Source organism: Giraffa tippelskirchi, chromosome 10 (assembly GCF_054371585.1).
Source record: "Giraffa tippelskirchi isolate mGirTip1 chromosome 10, T2T-mGirTip1v1.2.pri, whole genome shotgun sequence".
Lineage (NCBI taxonomy): Eukaryota > Metazoa > Chordata > Mammalia > Artiodactyla > Giraffidae > Giraffa > Giraffa tippelskirchi.
This window is the reverse complement of record NC_137284.1, coordinates 83,938,222-83,953,226: the sequence shown is the minus strand read 5'-3', so window position 1 is coordinate 83,953,226 and position 15,005 is coordinate 83,938,222. Positions and strand designations below refer to the sequence as shown.

Genomic DNA, 15,005 nt, shown 5'->3' with positions numbered 1-15,005 from the left:
AAAAACATCTTAATGACCCAGATAGTCACAATGCTATGATCACTCACCTACAGGCAGACATCCTGGAATGCGAAGTCAAGTGGGCATTAGGAAGCATCACTATGAACAAAGCTAGTGGAGGTGATGGAATCCCAGTTGAGTTATTTCAAATACTAAAAGATGACGCTGTGAAAGTGCTGTACTCAATATGCCAGCAAATACGGAAAACTCAGCAGTGGCCACAGGACTGGAAAAGGTCAGTATTCATTCCAATCCCAAAGAAAGGTAATGCCAAAGAATGCTCAAACTACCGCACAATTGCACTCATCTCACACGCTAGTAAAATAATGCTAAAAATTCTCCAAGCCAGGCTTCAGCAATACCTGAACCGTGAACTTCCAGATGTTCAAGATCGATTTAGAAAAGGCAGAGGAACCAGAGATCAAATTGCCAATATCTGCTGGATCACCGAAAAAGCAAGAGAGTTCCAGAAAAACATCTATTTTTGCTTTATTGACTATGCCAAAGCCTTTGACTGTGTGGATCACGATAAACTACGGAAAATTCCGAAAGAGATAGGAATACCAGACCACCTGACTTGCCTCTTGAGAAATCTGTATGCAGGTCAGGAAGCAACCGTTAGAGCTGGACATGGAACAACAGACTGGTTCCAAATAGGAAAAGGAGTACGTCAAGGCTGTATATTGTCACCCTGCTTATTTAACTTATATGCAGAGTACATCATGAGAAACGCTGGGATGGAGGAAGCACAAGCTTGAATCAAGATTGCCAGGAGAAATATCAATAACCTCAGATATGCAGATGACACCACCCTTATGGCAGAAAGTGAAGAAGAACTAAAGAGCCTCTTGATGAAAGTGAAAGAGGAGAGTGAAAAAGTTGGCTTAAAGCTCAACATTCAGAAAACTAAGATCATGGCATCCTATTCTATCACTTCATGGAAGACAGATGGGCAAACAGTGGAAATAATGGCTGACTTTATATTTTTGGGCTCCAAAATCACTGCTGATGGTGATTGCACCAATGAAATTTTTAAAAGATGCTTGCTCCTTGGAAGGAAGATTATGATCAACCTAGACAGCATATTAAAAAGCAGAGACATTACTTTGTCAACAAAGGTCTGTCTAGTCAAGGTTATTGTTTTTCCAGTGGTCATGTATGGATGTGAGATTTGGAGTATAAAGAAAGCTGAGCACTGAAGAATTGATGCTTTTGAACTGTGGTGTTGGAGAAGACTCTTGAGAGTCCCTTGGACTGCAAGGAGATCCAACCAGTCCATCCTAAAGGAGATCAGTCCTGGGTGTTCATTGGAGGGACTGATGTTGAAGCTGAAACTCCAATACTTTGGCAACCTGATGCGAAGAGCTGACTCACTGGAAAAGACCCTGATGCTGGGAAGGATTGAGGGCAGAAGGAGAAGGGGACGACAGCGGGTGAGATGGCTGGATGGCATCATCGACTTGATGGACATGGTTTTGGGTGGACTGCGGGAGTTGGTGATGGACATAGAGGCCTGGCGTGATGCGGTTCATGGGGTTGCAAAGAGTCGGACAGAACTGAACAACTGAACTGACCAACTTACAAGCACTACTGTCTGATCCCAACTGTAATCATAATACTTCAGTTACCTGACTCTAATTTGCTTCATTTTTAAAGTATGAGGTTTGAGAAGCAGCTTTTTTTCATGAGAGTCATGGAGCTGGAACAGAGGCAGGTCCAAGAATAAGAGCAGCAGCCAAATGAGCAGCTTCCAGCCCCCAGTTAAGCAGATGAAGCTGGCCTCAACCAGCATACTTTCACTTTTATCTACACTTCCACTTTTTTTCTACACATGGTCTCTACATGTGTGTGTGTGTGTGTGTGTATGTGTTAGTTGCTCAGTCACATTAGACTCTTTGGGACCCCATGGACTGTAGCCTGGCAGGCTTCTCTGTCCATGAAATTCTCCAGGCAAGAATACTGAAGTGGGTTGCCATTTCCTTCTACAAAGGATTTTCCTGACTCATGGATCGAACCTGGGTCTCCTGCATTGCATGGTTTCTATATTTAATGTTATTTGAAGGAGGAGTTCACAATATTTTAAGGTTTAAAACCATTGGTTTATTAATCCCACATGTTCATTTCAATGGGACTCATTTGCACCTTCATCTGTTAAAGGCTTTGCCAACAATACAAGACTCCGGCTGCTCTTCACCTTGGCCATTCTTCAACTTCTGTGTGCAACAGGCAACCTTAGGGATGAGGTAATAACTCCACAGAACAAAGAGCAAACTGGCCTACTCATTGTTATAAAAGAGGTGGATTCCACAAGCTCAGTGCCCCTACTTGTGGTTCACACCTGCATGTATAATGTCAATCTAGGTCCATATCTCATGTGATCCCCCAAGAGTGGGGGGCAAGCGGAATTGATGCAAATATGCTGACATTCATGCTGCCTCCTGTGGTATGAGTATTAACGTTCTTTGTCTCTGACCTAGGAGTGTCATGTCTACTACTGGCACCTATGAAACTGTAACAAGTTAATTTATTAGCTTATAAGTAGAATAGTAGTAGTTTGTAAGTAGTAAAGTCAAATCCTGGCCAGGACAATGCCATATTACTAGGCTCTTGCTAAGGTTTTCGTGCATATTTAATATTTTTAAATATTAAAACTACACTAATAAAAATAATAAAGTACTAGTATTCTAAATTAGATATATAACTAATAGTACAAATGAAAGAATTTAGAAAAACAAACTGTGTCTTAATGAAAATTTATTACGTGAAACATGACACTAAAAACCAGAGTGAAAATGATGAATTGCTGCTTAATAAAAACATGTAGGCAAGTGGCTATACATTTTGAACATATAAAGTTAGGCACTTCACCTCATACGGTACCAAAAAAAATGAATTACAGATAAATATGTGATTAGAAGTAAAAAATAAAACTACAGATGTTTAGGAATAAATGTAGAAGTCTATTTTTATAATAAAAATGCAAAAAGGCCTTCTTTAGCAAAATAAGCAATCAAGGGAAAATTAAAAGATTTGATTGCATAAAAGTTTTTTTTTTAATTTCATGTACAGAAGAAAATTTCATAAAGTTTTTTTGCATAAAAAAACCAAGTGATCAACATGGAAAATCATTTCAAGATAAGATGGAAAAGAATTCAATAATTTAAAATATTTTAAGAAATACACAGACATAGACACATGAAGATATGACCAATGGGTATAAATGGGCAACTTCAAAAAGGAAAAATACAAGTAGTTGATAAGCTCATGATTTTCACATATATAATGTTTACTCTCAAAATAGGCATGGAAATTTAATACTGCTTAGTTTCTGACTCTTGAAACCAATAATTATGGACTACTATTCAGTGTGGAAACTAGAGGCACTAATAGTTTGTTGGCAGGACTAATCTACTCTTTTAAACAAGGTAATATGGAAACTCTGTTAAACATCACTTGTCTTAACTTTGCCCACCCATTTCAAGGAATTTATCTAATATATCAAGATATAACGGGAAAATGTATGTATAGATGTTTTACTGTAGCCTTTTTTGCACATTAATAGAAACTCAAAACATCTTCAATTTCTCAGTTTTCATTAGGGGAATGCCCATCACTATTGAGATTCTGCAGAGTTATTTCCCTCATAAGTAGAATTAGGCAAGTCAATGAGAGTTCACTTGAAAGAATGTCAAATGTACAAAGTTTTGTGAAAAAGAAACTCAATGAAAATAAGTATAGTAAGAACACATGTTCATTTCAAAATAAGTACATTATTTCTGAAAACACAAGCTCATAAAACTTTTTTCAAAGATCTGAAATCTGTCTACATTTCACTGTTTGTATAACCATTATATAAATAAACAAAAAGCAAAAAAAAAAAAAAAAGGCTAAAGGGATACTAAAGCATTAACATGAAGTACAAGGGGAAGAGGAAGCTTTTCATGCTTCTTCAGATACTTTAGTTCTCTGTGGATTATTGTAAGGAATAAGGCTTTTATAATACAAATTATTGGAATAGAGTTTTAAAAGAAAACGAATGGCCATAAAGAAAAGGAAGGAAGAAAAAACAGACAATACATTCAAATTCTAGCATAATGTATTGCTGAGTCTTCTAGAAGCAATTGACCTCAAAATGTATGATTTTTCACCCAAAGCCACAGGAAGAATATAAACAGGTCCAAGAGTTCTGAAAAAAAAAAAATAAATAATAGAGGAAATATTTGGAAAAATAGAATAGAGGAAACCAGAAGAGTCAGTAGAAAAGATATCTTGACCTAAAGGTTGGTAGGACCACAGTACACTTATCAATAGTACAGATATCTCATTCTGATGATTAGCAGGGCCTAGAACAGTGATCATCAGGCTGGGCTGGGCCAGGCTAAGTATCACTAGTTTATCTCCTGATGATGAGAGCCCCAAGAATTATTTGCTCAGTAGAGCACAGAAAGAAAACCAGATATGTTGTATAATATGAGGGAATTAAGCTCTGGAAGAGAAAATAAGCTCTGGAAGCAATAAATATAGTAATAGTGTTTTCCTTGTATAAAGAAAAAAACATACATCCTACACAGAAGTATACTGTAGTACATGCATATGCAACTGCAAAGTGACATGTGAAAAGGCAGTAATAATAGCAATATTTAAGGATAAGTTTTACACCATAGTAACCAAATTAAAATTATCAGTGAGATATTTTACAGTTTCATACTAAGGTTTCAAAATCTAATGTGGTTTTTGCACTTTCAATAATCTTAATTTGACCCATGGTGCTCATTAGCCATGTTTGTCCAGTGACTATCTTATCAGGCAACACATCTTTAGAACAACAGTAGCATGTATGCAAAGTTAATAAAACTAAAAATGGATAAAACTATGGTGGAGAACCAGTTTAAGATATATATACATGGCAATGGCAATCCACTCTAGTAGTCTTGCCTAGAGAATTCCATGGACAGAGGAGCCCGGAGGGCTATAGTCCATGGGGTCACAAAGAGTCGGACACGATTAAGTGACTAACACACGCATTTATATATAAAACTCATGCTCCAGCAATCCCACTCCTGGGAATGTAACAAAGGATGCCTAGAGAATTCCATGGACAGAGGAGCCCGGAGGGCTATAGTCCATGGGGTCACAAAGAGTCGGACACGATTAAGTGACTAACACACGCATTTATATATAAAACTCATGCTCCAGCAATCCCACTCCTGGGAATGTAACAAAGGAGGCTATACAAAAATGTTGGTAGAAGTAAAGATTAACCACCACCACTATCACCAATGGAACACTTACATTATTTTCATGGAGTAAAGTCTCTGCATGCATTGACAGGAATATAATATTGACAGTATTTCTTACAGTTGGAGCAACTATGTTTTCTGCCCTCACATGTGCTATACATGAAAGCAGGGACATCAATTCATGATTCAGTCATATGCTTTCATCTAAATAAAAGCTGACCAGTTGAAAGGCTTATCCAGAAAGAAAAGGATGATGCTAGCCTCTATGCTTCTGAAGCTCTTAATCTGCATATGCTTCTAAATTCAGCCATATAACACAACCACCATTATTCTGTGGCCCCCAAATGTTACCTGGTTTGATGCACATCTTAGCAAATTTGTTGATATCAAAGTCTTAGTAATTACCAACTGACACAACACAAGCACAGAAGAAATGACATTTGTTATGCAGTTCCCCAGGGACAGAGGAGCCTGGCAGGCTACAGTCCATGAGATCATAAGAGTCGGACATGACTTAGCAACTAAACCACCATCATCTCCCTCTCCATGTTACTTAAACATGGTCTAGGGAATCGAGCATTGGTTCAGCCTCTGAATGATCCCTCTGTGGCTTGGTAACTACCTCTCTGATTCTCATTCTCCTGATCTCTAAAGCAGCTCTAAAATCTACTCTACAGGGTTGTTGTGAAAAAATGCCTGATACAATATGTTTCACATATTGTTGTTGTTTAGTCACTAAGTCATATCTGACTCTGTGATCCATGGACTGTAGCCCGCCAGGCTCCTCTGTCCATGGGATTTTCTAGGCAAGAATACAAGAGTGGGTTGCCATTTCCTTCCCCAGGGGATCTTCCCAACCAAGGGATTGAACCTGCATCTCCTGCATTGGCAGGAGGATTCTTTACCACTGTGCCACCTGGAAAGGGTGTCACATAGACTTAGTCAAATACCAGTTTACTTTTTCCTACAAAGTCTGCACAATGTTATATCTGAACTGTAGTTAGAACCATCTATATACATTTAATATCTAAATAAAAGTTCTGGTTATCCAAGAAATACAAATCAAAGGAATCATATGATAGTACTTTTAAACTTCCAAATTAACCAATTTTATTATAAATGATAGTATTCAAATTTGGAGAGGCTGCATTAAGAAAAGCATCACAGATGCTAGTGGTAATGTCAACTGCTATCATATCTCCAAAAAAAATTTGATAACTTCAGGGTTCTTATTCTTTGATTTAGTAACCTTAGTACCACTAAGCTTTTTCTGAAAAAGTTAAAAATGCAAATATTTATACCCCAAAACATTCATTTTATTTATAATAAAAAATGTAAACAACCTAAGTCCTTAATACCAGGAGAATGTGTATGGAAAAAAACATACAACCAAAGAACCATAGAACTGAATAATATGTAATCATTTTATGTAATATTTAAGAAGTGTTTAATCACATTAAAAATGGAATATCTTAATATCAGGATATAGAACTACCACATAGAGCAGAATGAGAAATAGTTAAAAATGCATAGATAAAGAGACCAATTAAAAATCTACCCTTGTTTCAAATTCTTTAGACAAAATATCTCTATTTTAAACCCATTTTTGGATTTTTCTTCAACTAGATATCACTTAATAAAAAGGTAATATCAAATTTCTTCTAAAGATTATTAAGTAAAAATTTTATTTCTACAAACTTATCTGTTCTCTTATGTTAGTCAAAAAGTGCAAACAGATGTCCCTCTTTTCTTGGGATGCCAGAAATTCTTACACAGAGTGTGTATTTATCTCTGTCATGAAATTCTTTAAAAACTGATTATTGGTAGAAATATTTTCTCCTTATTGAGTTCTGATCATTCTTTTAATTTTTAATTGCTCATATATGTATGTATGTGTATGTGTGTATATATCTATTTTAGTAATAAATATTACTATAAAATAGTAATATTTTAGTAATAGATATATTTTTTAAACTTTTAGCAATGGTCTTTAAAGTTAAACCAGATATTACCTGTTTACTAAACTAAGAAATGAAGTACACCCCCACCAGACCTTCTGAGGGAGAAGGGTCGAAGAGAGGGTCTGAGAGAGAATGCAGAAGTCACCTTGGCTACAGAGTAAAGATCTGAAGGGAACTCAGTTACACTGCTGGACCTTAATCGGCTCAAAAGGCCCATTTGTTGCCTGGTGACAAATATATGCTGGCTATTTCAGCATCATTCAAGCCATGCATAATTATCTTACTAAGGAAGCAGAAATACGACTCTAGGACTTCTTGAAGCATGCGGAAACAAATTTAAGTTGTATTTTCATAGCAAGAATTTCCTTTCCACAAGAGCAATACAAACAATAAAATACCCACTATGAGTAACTTCGACTTCTTTCTGCACTTAAATTGACCCAGAATAATTAAAATTCACTAGGTAAACTTATTGCCAATTTACGCTGTTTTTCTCAACATGCTTCCAAATTCTATAAGACTAGCTCTTTCACAAAGCCTTGCTGCCTCATAAAACTCCTTCAAAGACAAAATATTTCCTGATTTGGCAGAAATTAAAGCCTAAAAAACCATTCCTTACTATCAGAGGTTAATGGATGATAGCACTATGTATACATACTGGGCACAAAACAGTTAAACCATAAGGCTTAGGCTGAAGCCTGGCGACACCCCAGGGCCCTGCAGGCAGCCTTGGCACTCTTCAGGTGCTGTGGAAGATGCTGAGTAGGACATACAGGAAACAACCTTAGGGACAGGTGTGTTTGATGAATGGATGGGGGAGGGGAGAGATACTGTTCATAGTTTCCAACCCATGAAAAACGAGGACCAGCTCTTCTCACCACTAGAACAGAACAGAAAAAGCGGAGGGCAGAGAGGCATCAGGAGCACAAGACATCCTGTCTCATAGAGAAGAGAGGAGGAAAAGCAGAGGCTTCATACAGCTTTATATGTGCTTTACTAGAAAAATAAATGGAAATATGTAGCTGAATTCTTTCTTGAGGAATACCATTTCTCTGCATCATAGGCTCAAAGTCTGAGTATTTTCAGGATGTGCTCTCTCAAACTAGAATCAAAGTACAGTGCCAGCCCAGCAGAAAATATTGGATCACAAGAAAATCATCACAAGCAGAACAAAGAAGTCATAGAAACAAAGCAAGGAAACAAGGATCAAGGATGAGATATTTTCTAATCACTCAAAATGAGGAGAGATTAGTAAGTAATATAAACATTGGGACAGCACAACAAATAAAGCATATACATCGAATTTACTATTTCCCGAATATATACATACATGTACACACACACCCACATACACATGCAAACACAGGGTGTCTTTTTCAACCAGTCTCTTCTGCCAGTCCTCTAAAGTCTTCTAGGTAAAAGAGCAGGAGCTACAGCAACACGGATTAACTCCAGTAACCTTCATTCACTCCCTTGATGTCAGGGTAGCTAATGGACTTTACCTAAAGATCAGACGGCATTAAGGTCTTAGACCAGCTAAAAACTTCCCTCAGATTAACATGGTCAAGTGGAGCCAAGAACAAGAGTCAACTGCTTTTGTTACATCATATTTGTCTCTCCTCTGAAATATGATCTTCCACATTCAAAGAAATGGCCAAAGAAACAAACAATCTGAACAATGACAGATTATCTAAATTCCACAGATGTATTTAAAATAGGAGTTCTCATGCACCATTTGAAAATTTAAAACCACCTATATTTTCAAACTATTGAAATTCCACACACATCCTAGATAATAATTCTCTGCTTGATTCAAGAAATCTCCTTTCAAAATTACCACTTCTGAAATATAATTTGCCAACACAGAAAATCAAAGATTTTTCTGAGAGATTTATTGTCCCTCTTCTCAAGAACTCTCACTTTACACTTCCAAACACTTACAGAATTCTAATAATCACTATGACCCAAATGCATACATACATATAGGTGTTCACACATTTACACATGTTATAGCCCTTTCTTCAGTGTATACAAAATACACTTTTTCAGGGTATTTTAGTTTTTAGTGTTGCAGTTTGTTTTATGACTATTTAAATACTATATCATAAAGCTCTTCATTAAAAGGTACAATTTCTCAAATGTATGAAATTAATACAATTGTCCTGGAAAAATTGAAATTCCCCTCTTCATAAATACACAATGAAAAACAATTCTTCTAAAAATATGGAAGAAATTTAGTTGCTTTGCTCTTGTACTGAATTCCAAATACTGTAAGTAATAATAACACTTGTGACCACTCAAGAAGTGCTGAGAGAAACCATATTTTTTTTTTTTACCTTTAAAACAGGTCCTGATTAACATTATTCATCACAGTTAAAGTGGATAAAAATCAGCTTAAGTCTATAGGGACAATACTTCCATATGGTGATAAACATCTCAAAGCAACCAAATACTTTTAAAAGTAAAAAAAAAAAATTATAACTTATTCTCTTAAAAAATTCAACTCAAAAACAAGAATCTCTAAAGCTTCTTTTGTATAGTTGTTAAATCCAACTATACAATTTTTTTTTTGCATTTCAATGAATTACAAAATCAAGGAGGGGGAATAAAATAATCCTTAAGTATTACTGATTTGCATAAAAATAATGAACAATGATTTAAGTTCAATCCCAAAATGTTTACTAAAATATCACTGTTACTTACCTAAGTAGCAATCATTCAACCCCTCAGTCTCCTAAGATCCAAATACTCTAACAGCCTTAGCACAGTCTTAATGCTTATTGATTCATTCTTCTATAACTGTATTAGGTAGAAAATTGTTATCTGCTTTTTACACTGTGGAAGAAGTGTTTTGGTCTTCCCATTAAAAAAAAAAAATCCTTGACGTTAGTCACTGAAATCCATATAACTCCTTTTTCTTTCCACAGTTCCTAATAAAGTGCTCTATTATATTTATGCCAGATAACAGCTTAAACAGGATTATAAAAAGTCAAAGTATTATATACTTGAACCAATATTTTCTAGCAGACAATATTATTAATTTACGCTAAGCTCTTAACTTTTGTAAAATAACAGATCTCATGTAGTTTATGGATTTGCAATCAAACTTCTCTTTTTAATGTATGAAAGAGACTGGAAGGATGAGAGACAGTGGAAACAGTAAATTACAATTCTTATTTTGTGTTTTCAGGTGAAAACCATAGGATGTTAATTCATAAAAGAATGGGATAATCATTATTTTAAGTTATCAGCTGATTTCATCTTCTTACTTTTTGGTACATTAAGCCAGAAAAGTATAAATTACATGAATGTTTAATAAGAAAGCACAGGCCTAATAAGTAATAAAGCGCCTTCAAAGATAACAGTATCAGTTTTTATTTACTCAGAAATGTATTTTTTGCTAGGAAAACTGACTACCAAAACATTTCTGAGTTAACACCATATACTCACATTCATATGTGATACCACTATTGCTTACCTCAGTCAAGTGCGGTGTAGGGTTAAATCCACAGAGATTACACACTTGTTTCTTGCATTCAGTACAAGTGTTGAAGTTGGCAGGATCCTTAGAACTTATGTTGAGTTCAGTTTTGCAGAGAGGACAGGCTGATTCTGGTTTGGGGGTTTCTTCCTGTTTGGGGGGAAGAGCAACCTTTTGAGGTTCAGCCGTGGAAGGTTTGCTGTCCTTAATAGGCAGAGGCTTCTTTTCTGTTTCTGTTCTTTTTACTGTTGAAACTTGTTCAGCTTTGGGTTCTAGTTTTTCAACTACTGGAGCTTTGGTTTCCTTTTTCACAGGTAGAACCTTTGTAGGTGCTGGCGGTGCTGTGGATTTGGGGGGCCCTTGAGAAGTAGGTGGTTGTGGAGGAGGAGGGACTTGTTTTGTTGGGGCCGCTGGCCCACCCTGTGAATGAGACCCAGGCTGGCCCGCTGTGGAGATCAGATTTGATGCCTGGCTAAAGATGGATGCTCCAAACCCAAAGAGTTTCCCAGTCACTGTTTCTTGAGGAGTTGTGGGCTGTGATTTAGGGGCATCAGTAATACTTCCCAGATTTAGGCTAAAACGTCTCGACTGCTCCTGAGGCTTTGGGGGCTGTGGAGAGAGAGGGGCAGTTTGTCCAGTGGGGGGTCGTGGACCTTGGGGTGTCAGTGCCCCTTTTGGCATCGGCTTGGTGTCTGGCTTAGGACTCATTTTGGTTTGTGCTTTCTTGGGTTCATCCTTTTTCTGAATTGGATCAACTTGTTTTTGATCTTTGCTCTCTGGAGTAGGTCCAGGATGTGAAATAATTTTTGTATCTGATGCAGGTCGAGGTATGACTTTAGAAGCTACTGGGGTAACTTTTTCTCCTGTTGGTGGAAAACTTTGAGAAGGTTTGGCAGAGTCTGGTTTTAGAGGAGGAGTTGTTTTCTCTTGATCCTGTGATGGTATTTTGGATCCTGGCATATCCGGTCTTGTTGCTGTTGATGATGAAGACACAATGTCTATGGCTGGCTTTCCTGTCTTGGGCTGCTCTGGTTTATCATCAGCCATGGAGACCTTGGCCGGTTCAGATGGGACAGAAGGCTCTTTGGGAGGGGCTGGCTTGGATGACGACTCTGCCTCAGGAGGCTGCTGGGATGTGACTGGGTAGGGACTGTGAAGGGTTGGTTGTTTCACTAGTGGTGGGGGCTTTTTAGACTCAGCTACCTTTGAGACATCCTGTTTGGGTGTAGTATCTTTCTTTGGAGAAACCTGCTGTGACGGCGTGGGTGGCTTGCTCACTGCTGATGCAGGAACAGGGGTAGTCTTCGGTTTGGGCTGGGGTGATGATGGAATTGGAGCCAGGTTACCTCCTAGAGCTCTCTGCATCTGACAGTTTAAACAGAGCCACTCTTTCATCTGGAAGTAACATAAAATAACGGTCAGCGAGGCAATAACAAGGTAAAAACAACAGCATTTTTAAAACTCCATTGGTAGCTTTTAAAATTACGTCTCTCATCATGCAAAACATAAAATCAAGATCAAATAATTTTAGTTAATTTATATATTTATATATTATATATTTATATATAGTTAAGTATACTAAAACATAACTAATGAACCTCAGAGATGTAAGTACTATATTTTAAGCAATATAAAATTATAAATCAACACAGAAAATTTTCTTCTAACATTAGCTTTATTCTTCGCCTTTGATTTACTCAAAGTTTGATTACTCCCAGAAATAGAAAACCATGTATGATAAAAGAAAATGATTATTAATGTTACTTATTAGATTCCAAAATCAGTTATGTTGGATATTTTCTCTGTTGATGGCTCATAAACAGGTTTCAGTTATATAACCCAGAGTATGCTTGTCAAAATTATTAACACATTGCTAATTTCTTAAATTAGCAAGAGAATCACTTCTCCCCTCCAAGGCAACACAATAAAATGTGAGAAAATCATAACTATTAACCACTGTGGGTTAGAAAGAAAACATTCTCTTTTAAAAAAGTAAAGAGAAAATAATGGCACCCCCTGAAATCATTATAGATATAGCATGACCAAAAAGAGAAAAGTTACTTTCTTATAATTTTTATAAATGGAAAGAGCAATATATGTATACAATATACTTATCTGACTGGTGAGATATGTATATATGCAAGACACATATTGTGTGTATATACATATGTATATATTTATGTGTGTGCATATATATATCATGTATAGGTATAAATGCATTTCTTTTCCATCATATTTACTGTTAAAAGAAGGTGAAATTGGTGCTAATATATTTTAGAAGATAATTTTTAAAAATGTATATTCAACATTTACTTTTTATTCTAAAATAATATATTCTCATTATACAAAATTTTAAATATTACCAAAGTAATTTATAAGGGTAAATTCTATACAACCTAATCTTTAACGCCCAAAGAAACCAATGTTACGAGTTTAGCACTGAAGTTCTTTGTTCAAAATTCTACACGATGGAAAACTAAATATATGGTGCATAAGTATGAAAAAAGTTCTCTAGAATACAAAATTGTAAAGTATTAGGTGGGCAAACAACATACTCTTACTTGAAACAATCCATTTTTGTAAAAAAACTGAACTAAGCATTCCTAACTTTTAAAAACTATTTTTTCCACTTGACAGTTTACACTGTTAACATTTAATTAAAATAAAAAAAAAAACCTCCTGTATCTTTTTCTTAATCATTAAAATGAATTTAAATTTAAAGAAAGGATATTGAAATTATTTAAACTCAGGTACAAGTATGCATGTGTGCTAAGATGCTTCAGTCGTGTCCGACTCTTTGCGACCCTATGGACCATAGCCTGCCAGGCTCCCGTGTCCATGGGATTCTCCAGGCAAGAATACTGTAGTGGATTGCTATGCCCTCCTCTAGGGGATCTTCCTGACCCAGGGGTTGAATCCGCATCTCTTATGTCTCCTGCATTGGCAGGTGAGTTCTTCACCACCAGCACCACGTGGGAAGCCCAAGGTGCCAGTATAACAAGGCTTATTTTATAATCTCATGGAAAGCAAATTTTTGTTTGGAGAAGGTTGAAGGAGATTTTCAACTCTAACTGACAAGTTATATTTGTTTAAAAATCAGAATCAAAAAGCAAAATTAAAACATTTGTTACCTACAGGTAAGAGGCACTTGGGTTTTTATTACATTCATTTTCAATATGAGTATTAAGTACTTATGTTTACCTTTTTCTATGTTTGAGGCATTTCACAAAATAAATAATTTTTTAAACATACAGATATTTGAATCCCAAAACATAATCAATCCACCGTTACTAGTGTAAGTTGTATGACTAAAGGGTTAGCTTGAATGTAAGGATATCCACTCCATTATGTCCCTTTCTTGATGGAAGGAAATTTCTCCATAAACATGCATGTATCCACTCAACCACCTCCCCTAATGCCAATGTCAATTCTGCTGTTCTACTATTTACTTTTTCTCATTTGTTTTCAGTCTTAAATGATACCATGTCACCTTATAATCATGCAGTCAGACAAGATGAAAGAAGACAATATAATTAAAATGATAATTCTTTACTTATAAAATAAGTATCTGATGATGATGCTGTCATAAGTCCTCTTTTCCTTTCCTCTGCAAGTTCTCTCTCAACCCTCATCCTTCCAATTTCTTTGGATGCATTTGGTTTTATCAGTAAAATTTTAAGTCTGTTTGCCATGTGAACATTGGAACTTCATGCATAGCTGGCCAGTCTCTGAACCACTGCAAAATTAGAAAACTACTATGGCATATCTAATATATGATTTATATCAACACTGGGACACAAATTCTGTACTGTCCTCATTCCAAAAGCAAATGTTTCCTTGCAGTTTATAAATGTGTATGACCAAGTCTCTAAATATGTAGACAAGGGGGCTTAGGAAAAGAGGGGTGGAAAACACAGGTCACTGCTTTTTCATAGGGACATAATTCTGTTTTTCTCTGAACATACTGTGTTTTTGAACAGGCTCCACTGGTCCAACTTTTGTTCTTTTCATGACCCCATTTTCTTCACTTTGATACACAATACATAAAAGACATCTGATCCCTCAATGTTCCTCCTCACTGTGAAAATACAGGTTAAAATCATTGTCTATAGCTTTCACAATGTGAAAAGCTTTTTATCCTCTTAGGGTTTTTCAGAAAGAGCCTCTTTTTAATTCTACTGGCCAAATCTGTTGAAACTAGAAATGAGTTTTATCTCAGAACCTAATCTACTACTGAACACAGCAGTGTTTCCAATTGCCTGATACAGTTGAAGGCAACAACAAAAAAATCTTTCTTATTACACTGAGAAAATGACAAAGTCC

The 15,005-nt window shown here is 36.1% G+C and overlaps 1 protein-coding gene across 1 annotated transcript in view; it reads right to left on the bottom strand.

Annotated features, from left to right (window-relative positions):
- Positions 1–15,005, bottom strand: part of PCLO (piccolo presynaptic cytomatrix protein) — a 359,914-nt gene that overhangs the window by 322,533 nt on the left and 22,376 nt on the right. Inside the window, exon 4 of the mRNA XM_081531727.1 lies at positions 10,680–12,077. Coding sequence (XP_081387853.1) covers positions 10,680–12,077 — 1,398 coding nt within the window. The remainder of the gene's footprint in view (positions 1–10,679; positions 12,078–15,005) is intronic.